General features: G+C 38.2%; 2 protein-coding genes across 2 annotated transcripts; both read right to left on the reverse strand.

Moving 5' to 3' along the window:
- Positions 1–5,756: 5,756 nt before the first annotated feature.
- LOC104591411 (uncharacterized) lies at positions 5,757–6,953 on the reverse strand. The gene is made up of 4 exons (XM_010250213.3): positions 6,609–6,953; positions 6,288–6,393; positions 6,125–6,202; positions 5,757–6,011 (listed from the first exon to the last, which is right to left on the reverse strand). Exons 1-4 carry the CDS (start codon positions 6,666–6,668, stop codon positions 5,959–5,961), a joined length of 297 nt encoding a protein of 98 aa, XP_010248515.1. The 5' UTR covers positions 6,669–6,953; the 3' UTR covers positions 5,757–5,958.
- Positions 6,954–10,058: 3,105 nt separating this feature from the next.
- On the reverse strand, positions 10,059–15,182 carry LOC104591410 (DNA-directed RNA polymerases I, II, and III subunit RPABC5). Its single transcript, XM_010250212.3, has 4 exons — positions 15,026–15,182; positions 14,739–14,797; positions 11,221–11,315; positions 10,059–10,426 (listed from the first exon to the last, which is right to left on the reverse strand). The coding sequence occupies exons 1-4, from the start codon at positions 15,059–15,061 to the stop codon at positions 10,401–10,403; spliced, it is 216 nt and encodes a 71-aa protein (XP_010248514.1). The 5' UTR covers positions 15,062–15,182; the 3' UTR covers positions 10,059–10,400.
- Positions 15,183–18,630: the final 3,448 nt, after the last annotated feature.

Below are 18,630 nucleotides of genomic sequence, written 5' to 3' on the forward strand. Positions count from 1 at the left end.
AGAAGAAAATACAACACTGATGGAACTGTACAAATTTTTAAGGCTAGATTGGTAGCCAAATGATTTAGTCGAAAGGAAGGGATTGATTACTTTGACACCTATGAACTAGTGGCTAGAACAACTTCTATTATAACACTCATAGCATTAGTATCCCTTTATCACTTATCTGTTCATCAAGATGTTAAAACTGCTTTCTTAAATGGTGATTTAAATGAAGAGATTTATATGAAACAACCAGAAGGATTTGTTCTTTCTAGAAATGAGAAGAAAGTCTGTAAACTGGTTAAGTCACTATATAGATTAAAACAAGCACCTAAACAATGGCATGAGAAATTTGATTCTTGTATTCTAACTTTTAGTTTTAAACATAATAGTGCTGACAGATGCATCTACTCAAAATTCATTGAAAATTATGGAGTAATTGTATGTCTTTATGTTGATAATATGCTTATTGTGGGTACAAATATGGTAGGCATAAATGAAACTAAAAACTACTTATCCTCTGTCTTCAAGATGAAAGATTTAGGAGAAGTAGATACCATCTTGGGAATAAAAGTTAAAAAGCATAGTAGGGGTTATGCATTAAGCCAATCGCATTATATTGAAAAAGTACTTGAGAAATTTAAGTATTTAGGGTTTAAAGAATATAGCATGCCATATGATTCTAGTATAAAGCTAGTAAAAAATAATGGTAGAGCAATTGTACAACTTGAGTATGCTAGTGCAGTAGGAAGCTTGATGTATGCTATGCTTTGTACTAAACCTGATATTGCATTTGTAGTAAATAAACTCAGTCGGTTTACAAGTAATACCGGTGTAGAGCACTGGAACAATTGAGAGAGTTCTTGGGTATCTCAAGAGAACCTTGGAACTTGGCTTGTTTTACTGTGATTATCCAGCTGTACTAGAAGGGTACACTGATGCAAGTTGAATTACCGGTAATGGAGATAATGAGTCCACATCTAGATGGATTTTCGTCCTTGGTAGGGGTGCGATCTCTTGGGCATCCAAGAGACAAACTTGTATATCTCACTCGACCATGAAATTTGAATTCATAGCCTTGGCGCCTACTGGAAAAGAGGCTTAATGGATTATGAATTTATTATTGGATATAAAACTTCGGCCTAGTCCTATGCTTCCAATTTCCATTTACTGTGATACTGGGGCAACTCTGTTAAGAGCCTACATTGGTACCTATAGTGGTAAGTCCAAACATATAAGTCTCAGACATGAATTTGTTAGGCAATTGATTCAAGATGGATTCATCACTATAACCTATGTGAGGTCAAGTAAAAACTTGGCTGATCCTCTTACCAAGGGCTTGGCCAGAGAATTGGTAAGAATGACAACCAAAGAGATGGAATTAAAACCCTTTACTTAGTCACCTGTAATGGTAATCCGACCTGAACTGGAAAACCATCAGTATTGGGTTTAATGGGTAACAACTAGTTACAACAATGTGACTGTTAGCACTGGCATTGAGAAATTTTCCATCACAACATAAACAGTGATGCCCGTTATGATGAGAGGTTGAGTTAAACTCTTAATGAAGTTATGAAATGTGTCAAATAACGGAACACACGCGTGCGTGCGTGTGTATGCGGCACAATGAGGTGCACTTTGCTTGCACTTCGCATGGCTCACGAAAAACAGCTTTGGTTTTGGTGCAATGCTGACCGTTGATGAGATCAACGGTCACCATTCGATCGGGTGTGATCAAGAGGCACAATTCAAAGTTAACAGTCATTAACTGTTAAGTACCTTTTAAACAGTCACAATGTTTGAAATTGTGACTGTTCAAGGTGCCTTATTTGAACCATCACCTACCTTTTCTTCATACCTCTTCATAAACTATTTTAAGGAGCATGAATTAGACTTCAAAAACACACATTTTCAAAATCCACTTTCTCTCTCTCTCTCTCATTCCGGTCTACTACAATCTCATAGAAGGTATCTTCGAAGATTCTTCAACTTTGCTGGTTGTAGATTCTCGCCCAAGGCTCTGTTGTATCCTGGGAACGGATTTGCCTGTAACCCAAACAACAAACTCAGTGAAACTGAGTGGGGGAAAATAATGTTCTAAAGACAGTATCTTCAGACGCGCCTTAGAGTTTCTCCTCTAAAGTTACAGTAACCCCATTTCCCAACAACCTTGTCCTCTATATAACTCAAGGAGATCAGATGACGTCTGCCACTAACATGGGAGGAATGTGCCCCGAAGATAACTGCTGATAAGGCCTGACATCTTCGGATATTGTGAACATCGGGAAAATGCCCCAAACACTTTTGGGAAGAGGGCTCTCTCTCTCTCTCTCTCTCTCTCGTTGTTTTTCTTTTGGGAAGAGGGTCTGAGAGTTCAGAAGGGGGCCTTTTGAGAGGGGTTTTGCGAATAGAGGAGAAAATAGAGGTCGGAGGAGTTTGGATGTTCTGGGGAGAGTGAATAAAGAGAAAGAGAGTGGAGAGAAGAAAGAGAGAAGGCTTCTTATCCCTTCAGCCTAGGCCATCGAACATACCTCCATTCTACGTCCACTGATGTCATTATCATTCAGCTCCAACACCATTGCCATCCAACTCGAATTTGTTAGTCTCCAAGTTTAAACAACAGCATCAATTTCTTCCTTCGAAGGCTACAAGAGGTGAGATTCATACCTCATATCTTTGCAATTTCATCCATCTATTTTTATTTGTTTATTTTTCTTTTTTTGAGTTTTTCTCAAGACAAAAGTGCTTGCTTCTTCTTGCAATCGAAGGAAGAAATTCAAGGGCTCTCTCTCCTTCTTCCAGTTGATCGACCAAATAAGATTGTGGGGTCCTGATAGAAAAGGGGTGGGAATGTAGTCTCACCCTTTTGCTTAGGCCCCTATACCTAAAAAGAGATTAAATGGGAAGGAAGAGATGCCCAGTTACAGAAGTTCCTTCCCATTGCAGGTGGAAGACAAATTTCTTCTTCTATTGCCTTCTTCTCATATGTGATTTCAGGGAATGGAATTAATATCTGCACCGGTCAGAGAGAGGGGTGCCTAACCCCTTCCCTCTCTCTATCTCTCTCTCTCTCTCTCTCTCTCTCTCTCTCTCTTTCTCTCTCAGCTTACTTACATCTTTGGTGACAAGGCCTGGAGTCCCTTTTTTTGGTTTAATTGCAATTATTCGGGAGACCCATCACTCCCTACTTTGTGATTTTGGTGGGTGGTGACTCTAAACATTCAACTAAGAAGTGAACTGCTAGTTTTTTTTCTAATGTTCATAGATATCTCAAACACGGAACTCGGACCCCAACACCTATACAAATGACTTGATTCTCCTTCACAAAGGAACACACAATTAAGTGCAAACTTGCTCTCATTCTCTTGTTCTCTATCTCACCTAGCTCGAATGACTTAAGCATCAGTGTTCACCTTGGGTCTAAACACCCAAACACTTTGATCCTCTTTTCCTTTTGCAGATTGGTACGTTGACCTCAACTAGGGATGGCCACGAGTCGAGCTTCTCGCGAGCTATTTGAGCTTGGCTTGCCTTGATTTAAACCAAGCTTCGAGCCGAGCTCGAGCTTGATATATAGGCTCGTTTTCTAATTGAACCAAGCTTGAGCCCAATGAAACTTGGCTCATGAGGCTCGCGAGCCTAATCAAGCCTAGTATAATTAATAAATAATTTTTTATTATATACATACATACCATATACATATACATATACATATACATATACATATACATATACATATACATATACATATACATATACATATACATATACATATACATATACATATACATATACATATACATATACATATACATATACATATACATATACATATACATATACATATACATATACATATACATATACATATACATATACATATACATATACATATACATATACATATACATATACATATACATATACATATACATATACATATACATATGCATATACATATACATATACATATACATATACATATACATATACATATACATATACATATACATATACATATACATATACATATACATATACATATACATATAAATATATAAATACATATATAATAAATAAGTTTTATTATATATAATAATATTTTATATATAACATTTTTATTTTTTATGCATAATAGTAAATAATTTTTATAATTCTTAATTTTTTTGTATGTAAAATAAAATATATTTTTATATGTATATTTTTCATTTATTAGAAAAAAAACAAGGCTTACAGTCGAGCTCAAACTTGCGAGTTTTGAACCGAGCCAAGCTCAAGCTCAAGTATTTAACTCAAATCGAGGTCAATCTTGAGCTTGAGCCTAATACAATTTCAGCAATCCACGCTCGAATAACCAAATATTTGGCTTGGCTCGACTCGAATCCACCCCTAACCGTAGCACACTTCATTTGAGCTGTCCTCTAGAAGGAAGCAGGCGAATCTGCGTGTCATCAAGGGGCAATTTATATGTAGATGAAAGATACTAGTATTTGGGTCTAAGTCGGCTCAACCAATTAGTAGAAAGGTCTTTTTCCTTCTTTGGGTTCAAAGATGGGTTCCCCTTTGATACCTATGGATCTGATTAACCATTTTTCGACCTCTTAATTTGCTGAATTAGTTGAATTATGTTATGACACGGTTGTGGTTTTAGCTCATGATCACGATCAATAGAGAATTGTGGAAATCTATGCTCCACATGTCACATCAAAACTTGGGAACCACTTAGAGCTTCTGTGCTCTCAGAACCGAGGTCAATCTTGAGCTTGAGCCTAATACAATTTCAGCAACCCACGCTCGAATAATTAAATATTTGGCTTGGCTCGACTCGAATCCACCCCTAACCGTAGCACACTTCATTTGAGCTGTCCTGTAGAAGGAAGCAGGCGAATCTGTGTGTCATTAAGGGGCAATTTATATGTAGATGAAAGATACTAGTATTTGGGTCTAAGTCGGCTCAACCAATTAGTAGAAAGGTCTTTTTCCTTCTTTGGGTTCAAAGATGGGTTCCCCTTTGATACCTATGGATCTGATTAACCATTTTTCGACCTCTTAATTTGCTGAATTAGTTGAATTATGTTATGACACGGTTGTGGTTTTAGCTCATGATCACGATCGATAGAGAATTGTGGAAATCTATGCTCCACATGTCACATCAAAACTTGGGAACCACTTAGAGCTTCTGTGCTCTCAGACATTGTTTATAGTAGTGCAATTTGGTCCACTGGTTGACAAATCTTGTTAAGTTGAACAATAATTTGATAATTAATTAGGATCGAGATAGATTGCAAATTTCAGAAAGATTCAATTGATCTCCCCGTTTTATAACTTCAATTTACTAGTTTGAATGAAAAATGTATGTGTGCAAACAACAGTACCCAGTCTGAGACATTGTGTACTGTTGTTTGCACACATACATTTTTCTTGGGTAGTTAGGGTATTAATGTATGTCTTCTGGGTACTGTGTACTGTTGTTTGGAATAAAAATGTATGTGTGCAAACAACAGTACCCAGAAGACTGGTTTAAATATGGCAGCTGGAATTTGATTTTTCTTGGGTAGTTAGGGTATTAATGTATTATAAGCTTTTTCACAAAACGAATGTTCATCACAACATGAACCCAAGAGATTATATATATATGCACACAGTGGGATTGATGAATTATTCTGTGAGAGCGAGCATCATTGATCACATTTGTAAAACTTGCCTTTTATTTTCTCTTCCTCTTTCATCTGGGCTGATCATTGTGTTCTAAATCTAGGGGAAAGAGAATGAAGTATCACTTGATTCACTTATTCCAAACTCCAATAGATGTAAAACCTTAAGAGTTCACACAGAGACCCAGTATTCATGGGCTTTCTTCTTTATTTTTAGTATCAGTAGTGTAATTTGTCATTCACCTAAACTAGGACATATGAAATAAAACAGTAAACTAACTTTTTGATGGTAATCAGTGGATTGGGCTTCTTCTTATTTCATTCATTTCCATTGTTTCCTTCTTCCAAATCTTGATACCCTCTGAATCGGTCTCCCTGAAAATAAAGTCACAAAGTAAAGTCAAAATACAAATCTACTTTCTTTCTTCCATGTTTATATTTTGGAGATGAAGAAATTAAGGAATAACATTACAAGCTTGTGGGCTTACAGTTGAGAGGCCTTGGAGAAATAGCATGATAATATGCTTCAAAGAAGTCCCTATTCTCTTTGATTAGCTCTTTCCACACTACACAACATATTAAGACAACCATGCACATGAGAGAGAGAGAGAGAGAGAGAGAGAGAGAGAAAGAGAGAGAGAGATGCTGAACCTGTAAGCGTGACGAGTGGCCGGATTCTGGCATGCTCTGCAAGCGCCTCGACGCAATCGTCTCTGGACATGCGTAAGAGCAAGCATCTTTCTATGAGATGCTGAACCTATTTTTCCATGCAAAAAGCAGCCGAGAAATATTATTCAACGATCTCAAACCCATTTCTTTTTTTAGTGGAAGAGAAAGAAGAAACAATGAATGAAGTCAAGAACAATAAAAAAAAAAGTTGAAACAAAGGAGAGATTAAGATTTCTTCTAGCTATATATAGTCTCTTTCTTATTCATGTTATAAAAGGAGATAGTTCTGCTGCTGTCACTTACCATTCTGATGTATCTATGTGGGTGGCAATGCAAACATGGGAGTTGATGTTCATGATACATTGTTTGTTGCTCTCTTTCCAATTACTAGCTAGAAGTGGACAAAACAGTTGGAGCTAGCGAGCTACCTAGAGTACTAAAGAAACCAAGAAAGGAAGAGGGAAGAGGAGAAAGAGAGAAAGCAAACAAATGCTTGAAAAAAAAATAAAAATAAAAGTGCACGAGGAGAGGGAAAGCAGAGATATTTGATGGGGTTTTTATAACAAAGAGCGTTGAGGGAAGAAATGGCTATTTATCCACAGATATCTAAGCGAAGGGCCAAAAGAGCCCAGGAAATCCCGAGGGTGGATTCACCTCATCTTCGAGAGATAAGACTGTGACCTTCTGAGTTGTGAATGCAAGTGAAGAGAGGAGCTCTCAGCCTCTCACCTCTGAGATTGGAGATGACTCTTCCATCGTGGCAAGCTCTACAGCCACTTGACCATCACCTTCCTATCTGCCTTTTCTGGGTCCCCTTCATTCAAGTGCAATGAATGTGGAACTGTAGCAGCTCTAGTCTACAAGGGAACCACCTTGACCCTTCTATCATGGAGATCCGAGTGTCTATATCTGAGCCACGCCATTTGTTTAGACGCCCAGATGACCCCACCTGGCACCACCTACTACAGTACTGAGAAAACGTGTCCGTCTGTCTAACACCGAAGCAAAATATAGCGTACTGGGCTGCCCAAAATATCTGACCTAGAAGATGCATGAACGAGACCAGTATTCTGTCTTGCGGCCCAATCCAACGTCCGTCCTACTTTGACAGTTGGACTACAAATGGGCAAAACTGAAAACCCATTTCCTTGGAGGGTGCACACTGCCCACTGACCACCACCCAAAAAAAAAAAATTAAAGACCCCCACATTCCTGAAGCTAAAGTTTTTTGCTTAAAATGTAAAGAATTACATGAATAGTATATGGTTTTGTTTGAACTTTGAAACATGGATAAAATTACTGCCCCCACCAAGCTATTCTGTTGCTCAGCTGCATCCCCCGCAAACAAAGATTTGTTTCTAAAAAGGATGGATGATACAGTTACACTGAAGAGATTAATTAATTCATTAATTACTCTGAAAAAGTGAGGACGATGGGCCTACGAAGCTAGCAACCTTTTAAAAGTTGATCGTCCATTGGAGTTTGGACTTTGGAGTGGACGAACAATAGTCTGACCTCTGACGGGTTCTATTGTCCAGATGTAAGGGATTGGGGGCCCATACGTTGATGAATGAGGATGATTGATGAATCTCATTTCCATCACTCGTTGCATCCCTTTAAAGACTACACTTCCCTTCCATTATCACCATCCAGTGGATTTAGCCAGAAAAATTAGAATGTTTTGTTTTACTGAGAAACTGGAGCGGTTTAAGGGTCAATGGTTTTCGTGATAAATCTGATGATCTCTCTTTCTGTCTTTCACATTTATACATATTATATTTGTTTCTTTCCCATGGATTTGGATTGAATTGCCATCAACAGATAAACCGTCAGGTCTGATTTGAAGGACACAATCATAAAATTTCTTGAAGCTTCAATTTGCTTCAACATAAATGAATGAAAATTTTGGAACAGTATTTAACAGGAATTTTCTTTATTCTCTCTCTTTGGAAGGGAGACGGGGTTGGGTCACTGGGTTTGGGTTATCATGGCTCAGTGTGGGTTGGCCTTGTCCATGTAGAATTCGGATCTAATCCCAGGAACATCTCTCTTGTCCCTCATGGTAAGATGTTCCCAATGTATAGCTGCAATAGCTGTTGGGACCGAGCTCGGATAATATGGGGAGATGTTCCCAAATCCCAATATAGCTGTAGTGTCCAGTGGGTAAGTGTGGATAAGATTCTTGTGAATAGGAGATCCGGAATCGTTGGAACCAGATTTGGATTTGCCCATCTCCTAATCTTTCTCTATCCATAGTCATCCGCCATTTTTTTTTTCACATTGTAAGAACAGTTTTGTATTGTATTTGAGATGATAAGGTATCTTGATTGAACCTGAGAAGAATAACTAATCATGTGGCAAGTGGGGCACTGGGTGTTTGTCTGACCACAGAACCTTGTAGGGCACAGTACATGGGCCCATCTGACGGGGATGCATAACATAATGGAATTAGAGTGTGGACAAACTCTGGAAGTAGCACTCAGCCCACATCAAGTTCCAACCAATTGATTGCGGTTCCCCCTTAATTTGAATCACTAGTATCCAATATCCATTCTATGGTTGGTAATGAAATCCAACCCAAAAAAATTTGCATTTCATCACTCTATTGCATTTTACGATAGAGTTATCCAGTAATTCGACAACTAAGTTGCTCTCGTGGTGGTTTAATCATGTTTTCTCTACTACAAGTATTGTAGAGAGTAGAGACATCGATCGGTTGAGTCTCTTCTCTTGCGTTCTGACTTCTGATTGTTAGATTTATTTGGGGCTTAAGGAGACAAATGCATTTTGGTACCGAGTGGATGATGATATGAAATTATGAATATGGTTTCATTTATATTCATTTTAGAATTGTAAGAAATAAGAATGGCAATTGGATGGCTTATTGCACATTTCCCTCTCTTTCTTGAGTTCAGATCTCTTGGGAGAAAAAATTCATTTCACATAGCAATTAGCATTCAGCCACATATTAAATGTTCCCTATGTATGTTTGAATTTCCATGCTTTCAGAGTTTTTGGTTGCGGGGAATTTTGTCACCACACAGATCAGTTAGGTAGTAAGAAGTTTGGATTGGGTTAGGTAAAGTAAATCTCAGGTCTGGTCATTGTAAAATGTGGGTAATTAATTCTTAATTTTCCTCTATGTAATGTTTAACTTTTAAACCAGGGTTTCCCTCCCTTTTCTCCTGTCATCATCCTTTTTTTGACGTTGTAGTAAAGAGTGCAGCACCATGGGATCCCCTTTCTGTTTATTATTATTATTATTATTTTGAGTAAATTCTTGAAACCTCCCCTATCTTTTATAATAGTTACTGTTCAGTACCCTACTTTATGCTAATAGCACTGTCTCCCCTAAATTGAACAGTAACTATCATATGCACTCTAATTTTTTTTTTATATATAAAATTTCTGTACTTTCTACTTTTTTATTGCAATATATAGTTTTATTTTTTTGGGTAAATTGTTGAAAGTTGAAACCTCCCCTATACTTTTCGATTCGGGGAGGTCGCTGCATCTGAATCATGTGAAAATTCTTCAGTGAAGCAGGTGCCAAAGAATGATAAAATATTTAATCAACTTTTCACTTTCATCAGTAACGCCTCAAAGCTTTTCAAGGGATGCCCTTAAAAGGGTGAAAGGGGTAAAGCTATGGTGCAGGAAAGGTTTCCGACTTGGTTTATCTCAGAGTAAGGGATGCCCTTAAAAGAATCAGACAACTCTAAAAATTGTTAACCATAGAAATGCAAACCCAACTTCAAACCAAAAGAACCATAATACCAGATGATCATCTGTTTAACAAGTACTAGTGCGGTAGTGCCATACATGTAATACCAAAGAACAGGGAACCAAGATGAGGTTTACTGTGTCATCAAAGATGGAAGGTCAACTATTTCATATTTTCAGATTACTGTATTACCGTATAGGTTCGAGGAGCACTAATCCATAGCTAACACAACCATGATATGTTTCAGTGTTCAAGTTCTCATTCTATTTCCAACATGAAACACTGACATAATAGTAACAGGCAGAATGTGGTGTGGAACAAGCTCTAATACCCACGGAGACAGAAATACCCCTTTCAAGGGTAACACCAGCTCAACTGGACTCGGTTTTCTCCAAAGCTGCAATGCAAAAACAACCGTCAGCAGTAAGTGTATAATAATAAATCCAATATTTGTATATACTAGTAAGTGTGCACGTGCTTTGTATGTGGCAATTTTTGATGATGATAAAAATACATAATATATTTCTATTTTTTTTACGATTTTTTGTCTATGAAAATTATTCATATTTGTCACATTTATTTTTGCTTAATATGATGAACATATGATATTAGAGATGTGCCCCAATGTTTTTTACAATTTTTTATGCTTTTGTATTTTTTAATTTCTATTATTATTTAATTATGACATCAAGGGTTGACACATTTGATCCAAAATGTTAAATTGTTGAATTGCCACCCAAGAGTAAAACAATTACATTTTTGGGTTAATTTTAAATTTGTATTTTATTTAGATCATCGATAAACTTTATCACACTTATTTTTATTTAATATGGTTAATTAATATAGGATTCATTGAAAGAATGAGAGTTAATACCCTAAATATAAAACTTAATGAGAGGTAATTTAATAAAGCGAAATGTAATAGTTCAAGTTACATTATGCGCCCTTACAGTTAGAGAGGGACCAAATTCAAAAATAGGGGTATTCTGGTTAATAATAGGATTCAATGAATGTTAATGGGAGTTAAGACCTTAAATATAAGATGTAATTTGAGGAATCTGAATGAGGAAAAAAGTGGTTGTTGAAATTACATTTCTATCCTTACAAGAGGGACCAAATAAAAAAATTAGGGTATTTAGCATAGCATAGCATAGTATAGTATAGATAGATAGAGAGAGAGAGAGAGATTACTGTTGTAGTTAAGTAATTTCTCTATGAGGTCAACATGAGTCATTAGCATTCTTCTGCAGCAGTACCGTACCAATCCCAATGCATCAAGGGCATCTCTGCATACCAACAATAAGGTAATTAAAAAAAAAAAAGAACATGCGTTTGAATACCTCTCGTCTCCTGGGAAATTTCAAAGGCTCAATGGGAAAGTAAACAATACATAAATAAGTAGATGTTCAAGGACATAGATGATTTTTGCTGAAAGAAGTAAACAGAAAACTGATTAATTTTTAGTGCCCCTTCTCTTATATATTTGTATAAACCCTTTACTTAGGCTATGTTTGGTCTGAAGGAAAAAGTAGGGAAAGGAAGGGAAACTTAGGGAAACCTATACAAGGCTTGTAAAGGTTTCCCTACATTTCCCTTCCTTTCCCTACTTTTTCCTTCAAACCAAACACAGCCTTAATGTTTCTTTCTTCTTACTAGCAATGAGGGTTTTAATTGATTAGGGTTTAGAAGTAATATGGGTTTAAAAGAGACAATGTGCTTTGCCCTGCCATTTTTGTTATTTTGAAAAGTTGCCCTCTTGCCCATATGAATCTCAAAAGGCATTTTAGTAAATTAACTCCATCAATCCAGTTAACAGGGAAAGTGTTGAAATCTGAAAGTTCGGGGGGTCTCTCATAATTGAAAATTTGGGGGACTAAGTGTCAGTACCCTCAAAGCACAGGGTGGTAATTTGTTAGTTACCTTAATTTTTATTTAATAATTTTTTCTATCTAAAAAAACTGATAAATAAATTTCTAGAAAAAGCTAGTTACTCTTAATAGGTCAGACTACACTTTCTTTTTTAATTTTTTTTTTGTCTCTTTGGTGGTGTGGGGAGAGGGGCATCTGCACTACACACAGTTCATATCATAGAACACATCATAGTATAATTCATAGCCATAGATAGGGCTATAATCGGAACAGATTCGAATATAATGTACCTCCATCCGAATTTGATCTGATTAAAGACATCTAACATCCAAATTCGATATGAAATCTGATCTGATCTATGAAATGATGGATCTAATTAAACTCCATTGGATCTGTCAGATTATCTGATATCATCTGAATCTAATTAATATATAATACTGCATAAGCAAGCCTTTCCGTTTTAGGGTTAGGAGATGTTGATGAAGTCTCATCTCTGATAATGGTGCATTGTGGCGCAAATGTGAAGGCGACAACAAACTGTCAGATGGAAATGGCTGATATTGAAGCAGGGATCAATGTTGAGGAGTGGGGACCATTTTCTCCAGACAAGAGAGACAAAGGGGAGAGAAGATAATGGAAAATCTAGAGAGACGATCAAGGAGGAGTAGGCTATGGAAGGGGAGGTCATGTCATGCTTGTGGCAACCGTTCTTTGAGCGATCCTCCCATAGATTATTGTCGGACATTCAAGTGAGATGGATCAGTCCCCGTTGAATTTCATTTGTGGAAGCAGAACTTCATGAAGAAACCACAAGAGTTACAAGCTCTCAACAATATCTTGAACAAGCAAAAAGTAGACAATCTTTGATTGTAGCACCTGCAACCTAGACCTTTGGTCCCGTGAGTTACATTTGGGGAAGAAGCAAGATTTCATGAAGAAGCCAGGAGAGTTGTAGTTCTCAGCAATGGCTCCAAGAGCAAGAAAGCAAGAGACTTCGATTGTAGTGCCTACTGCTTAAACCTTTTTGTTTTAGGAAATTTATGGTTCGCTCCTCACAATTTTTATTGATTTTCTCAATGTATTGTCCTATATCCTCACCTATGCTACAATACCCCTCCTTGTATTATGATAGATTCCCCTACCTGTCACTATTCCCAGCTGTACAAACCCATAAAAAAACCCTTCTCTTTTTAGGTTCAAATCTCTCAACTCTTAAGTTGTAAAAAGGCAAAAGGGAATAGGTTATTGGGTTATTTGTCAATAGCCTTAAAACTCGTAATAATTAATATAAACATATTTATATTATATATAATTAATTACTAATATATAAGTTGGACTTTATCAGATTGGATTGGGGTACATCCGAATTCAATCCAATTATTAACTGGATCCTATTTGCCCCATACAAATCCGATCTGTTAAAACAATATAACTTAATGAAAATATCCCATCCAAGTTTGAATTAATTGGATCAGATTTCAGATGGGACCACAGATTTTCAGGTCCCTTAACAGCCCTACTCATAGATATAGGATCTTGCTTTAGTCTTCTTACTACCAAGACAAGTGGGATATACTGACTAAACAACAAAAACAAAATTTTGCATAGTTCTCCATATCCAATCAAAAGTTAAAAGGCATAGAAGGTTGGCAAGGTTGTTGGTGGTTCTAAGTCTGCTGCAAACAGGTCTTACTTAGAATTGATCAAACATACATTTTACTAGATGGAAAAAAGTACATGTCTCATGCCTGTTTCATATTCTGACACTCAAAAGCTTCTGGTGAAAAACATCTCAATTTCCTAATTTACAAATTAACATGATACACTGCCTTATGGATTCTAATATAGAAATTTCATAATGGTACCAGACATTGCTGCATTTATCCATGTGATGGAGTGCAAGTTTGACAGCTGATACTAATGCGAGGTGTATGAAACAGGGGCAAAAATTCTAGTGTGTGTGTGTATAAAAATTCTGGGGGGTGGGGGGTGTGATGCATTCATACATACATTAAGAGCCCAAGATAAGTTTCAATGTCTTAAAAGAAAATTAAGTTCTTATGTCTAACTTGTTTCTTTCATATTTCTTTTCTATTTCCTTCCTATGTTCCTTTTTCATCTCTACTTCTGTGCTTCTACTATTTTTTCCCTATACAAAATTGATTCTAATATTACTTTTCTTCTTTATATATTTCGCTATGACTACCTCTTAAAGTGGACCAAATTCTACAGTTTTTTCTTTATCAATACAAATTCTATAGTTTTACTCAACACTAAAGTTCAAATCCATAATATGACATGAAAATCTTAGAATATGAACAGGTCTACTAATAATCCCTTTCTCAAAATGGAGTCTCCCTGTTTGATGAATGTTTCTACCCTTCTTTATAAACCATGTAGCTGCACTAATAAAGCATCTCACTGTTTAATCCAAAACATTGTTTCTGTTGTTTGCAATTTGCAAATAATTAAGTTTAGGCGTTTCCCATTCTCCGAATAAACTGCAGGGTCTAGATTAAACATGACAGAAAATAAGTTATTTAGCACTCCAACAAGTACAGATTTTGCGAGCCATAGCAACCATTTTTTTATGTTTTAAGGACAAATCTCAGAATTCTCACAATAAGTGCCAAGTATATATGAGTAGTTCAATCCCAACTATCCTACTGCCAAGAAGGATACAACAGCTTCCAATAACACAAAGCACATACAATTTTTAACTTTTAAAATCCACAAATGTAAATTTGTTCCATGATACAAATTTCTGAGAATCTCTCATTATGAATTAAGAGGACTAATTAAATCAAAGAAACAATAGACGGAAAACATAGTTTCCTCACCCCTCGGTGTAGTCGGCCTGGAGAAGATCAAGATACGTATCCCACTTGTTGCCGATCACCTAAAAACAACCGAAGAGATGGTTGTAAAATCTAAGTGCGACTCCAAAGGCGAAACTCGAGGAGAAGAAACGGCAGTACAGCATACTAAAACTAAAAACCAGATGAGAGAACAAAAGAGGGAGAGAAAAAAAAAAAAAAAAAGAAATAGACGAAAAAACAAAAATCGCAGCTTAAATCAAAATGCACAGAAACCCTAAGACATTAGTTGATAGATAAAGACAAATTACCTTTCCACAGGTGAAGCAGCGAACAGGAATGATCATCTTTCCACTTTTCCCTAGTTTTCGCGCGCTCCCTTGTCCTCTGAGTCTCTCTCTCTGTTCTCTCGGTCGGACTTTGGAGAATTTATTGTGATTTATTAAAGGGTTTATAGGAGATAAGAGCAACATTTTGCCTTGAATATTAATAAAAAGTAATATTTTTTATAAAATAATTAAAATAGAACATAACTTTTTTGAAAAAACATTAAGAAAGGGAGACCGTATCTGCTCCTTACACCTGGCGCCACACACGCACATCCTATCATGCATTGGGAACATCTCCCGTGAAATGCACGGTGAATGTGCATGTGAGGCGCCCATTTGTGAGAAATAGATTTCGTCACCAAGAGAGGACAGTGATACTATTCATCGTCTTCCTCTGCCTCTATGTTCATACGAATACACTGGATTCGAAGCCTCGATGAATCCATTTTATAAAGTCACAGTTGCGCACTGTCCTCGTCTTCCTCCGTTTTGCACACTGATATAGGCGGATAAGAGAAGAGGAACAGTGTCCACTGATATGGGCGAATCCATTGTTCCTTTCATTCCTTTTCCTTCTCTTATCCGCCCATCATAGTGCGCAAAATGGAGGATTCTTCGTCTTATCCGCCCATGTCAGGGCTCAACTATACATGTAGCGGGGACTCAAAAGGTTTTGAGAGCAAAAGGCTATAACAAATTAAAAAACACTGGGTTTCGTTTCATAATTAAAATAGATTATTTCTTTAGCAGAGAAAAGCATACTATACGCACACACAAGCTCGTTGCAGACGCTGTAAATTACTGTAGACTTCTTCATACAAGAATTAAACATAGAGAGAGCGAGGGAGTAGTACTATCTGTATCTCTCGCTTAGCTTACACAAAAAAATAATTAAGACCAAGCATCTTCTCTTTATATGTTTTGGTTGAGTCTAGCGGCCTCTGTAACAGCTGCTGCCACGCCCCTAGGATGAGTGCTCACGTTAGAATTATTCCGGAGCTCTGCACCAACCACCCTTTCAGCGTCCCGACGCGTTGCCGGTTTATTACGCACTAGCTTCGCTGTCGCATCCTAGCCAATCGACAAAGGAAATGCCAACGTCAGTCGATCTCTCATCCCTCATCAAACCATGAAACCAGTGAACAAAAAACGACACAGAGACGTATATATAATACCTCTAGCTAGGGACTGAATTATACCGTGATAACATCACCCAAAGTAACCTTGTCTTCGTCACGCATGGCCTGTTCATTGACATTCACTGCAAATTGAGCTTCTGCACCAACACCTCCCGTTATGTTAACGTTCAGACCTGTAGCTCTCACCTCCACTGCTTGTACCGCAGCTGCATCACTCTGATTGACTGGCTTGTCACCAGCTACCATTGCAGTCGCTTCAAGTGCTTCCCCAATTGTAATTACATGAGGTCCGTCACCGGTACCCCTGCCGCAGTCGTCATCGGTGCACCTGGCGGGGTGTACTGTCCAACCACCTATTAAAAACAACCACAGAGAGAGAGAGAATGTGAATGATGAATCAGTATATCTGCGCTGTGGCTTTATAAAATGGATTCACTGATGCTTCGAATCCAATGTATTTGCATGAATACAGAGGCAGAGGAAGACGATGAACAGTATCTGCCCTTGATATTTTTTCAAAAAAGTTATCCTATTTTATTTATTTTATAAAAATATTATTATTTTTTTATTGATATCCAGAGCAAAAACTTGCCCTTAGTTTACAATGGATTTACTTAGTATGCATTTATTTTCGTGGGCATTTATAGATGGGGTGTTTCTTAGATAAACATTTAATTGAAAAGCATTGGCGTTTCATGGGTGTTTCAAGTAACACACCCCAAGCTATCTTCCACCTCAGTTTATAGTGCTCTAAGTAAGCATTTCATTTCAATAAATGTTGGGGTTGTTCAAGTGATGGTTGAACTGGCAAAGTATGCCACATGGCTATCTCCGCAGTTGCCTCCTTCTTAGGCAACATCGTCATGCGTAACGAAAGAGCATGACTAAAAAGGAGTATCTTGCATGGACAAGGAAGTGAACTTCGCTAGGGAAGAAGAAATCACTCAAAGACCTCGACGGACACCCAATTATAAATAAGTATTCCTTGCTTGAGGTAAGGGACTTTTGGAACTGCACTCTTTGAATACCTCTTTGCACTATCTCTTCGGCCCGGACCAACGCTATTTCAATCTACTCGGCCCGGTCACATCCTTTTCGATCCTATTGACTTGAGCGTCAGAGTACCTACATTGGGGAACAATTCCTCGGGCCTCTGGCCTTTCTCATGGTTGCAAATCACAGTGCACGGTTTCGTCCTTCCACCTCGGCCTCGTTCGGTTAGCGGGACTATTTGATTGTGTCATCGATTCAGAACACCTTGGATCGGACAACATCATATTGGTGCAATCAGTGGGAAATGTACAAAAAGTCATTTCCCAAAACCTTTTCCGCACACTAAAAGCAACCATGCCTAAGAACACATCCGATTGCTATGGAGTCCATTCCCCATCTTAGGGATCCTGCTCACTTCATAGCTCTCTTCCTTGGGAGCACCAGCATCAAACAACGATCAACTTCACCTAGTTCCTTGCCATGCAACAAAAAGTTGATCGTATCCTTACCAAGATGGAGACGTTGGGACAACTGGCACACGCCCCCCAAGCCACTCGCCTTGACGCGTAGGTGCTTGCCACAATTGATCCTCGCACTGAGGACTCCAAAAGGAGCAACACAGGTTGGCACAAGGCCTAGTCCGACCGTGAGTGTCAGCAACCATCTCGGAGGTCCAATCCCCCCAGCTCGGCCTCATGTGCATGACACCCATAGTAAATCACATCGCTATGGCACAAGGATTCCGGTGCAAGAACGACTTGGCCAGCGCATGCAACAGTCCCCAATCTCGATAGCCAAATCCAGCTTAGTTCGAGATCAACAAGCAGCTTCGAAAGCAAAGAAGTCCATCAGCGTGGCATCGATGGGAAGGGACGTTGAAATTAGGGACATACAACAACGATTGATAGAGTTGGAACGCGGCCAAGCAGATCGTAGTGCAGCCCCTCTGACGACCTGACCAACAGAGCAACGTCACGGTCAACAACCCACAAAAGAGCTTGTCTTTGTCCAAGAGATCATTGGCGAGCTTCCTCCAGCTAGATGGCGACCTCCTTAGTTCGAGAAGTACGATTGGGCAACGGACCCAAACCGCCATATTGAAGAGTTCAAGGCGATAATAATGCTGCACGGCTCCTCCAAGGGCCTCATGTGCAAGACCTTTGTTGCCACCCTCCACGGAGATGCTAGAACCTAGTACGTGTCCCTTCCACCATGGTCCATATCCTCCTGGGAGCAGTTGGAAACACAATTTCTGGCATAGTTCATCGCTAGCTAAAGGCACTAGAAGACGTCGGCATGCCTCATGCAAGTACGATAAAGGGAAGGAGAGGCCCTAAGGAAATACTTGGCGAGGTTCAATGCCAAGGCCCTTCAAGACCAGACTTTAAACCAGTTGGTGGTCGTGACCGCCATCATGAGTGGACTGTGCCCCTCAATGTTCAACTTCTCTTTGCA

This window comes from Nelumbo nucifera, chromosome 4, assembly GCF_055504915.1.
Source record: "Nelumbo nucifera cultivar China Antique chromosome 4, China Antique-T2T, whole genome shotgun sequence".
Lineage (NCBI taxonomy): Eukaryota > Viridiplantae > Streptophyta > Magnoliopsida > Proteales > Nelumbonaceae > Nelumbo > Nelumbo nucifera.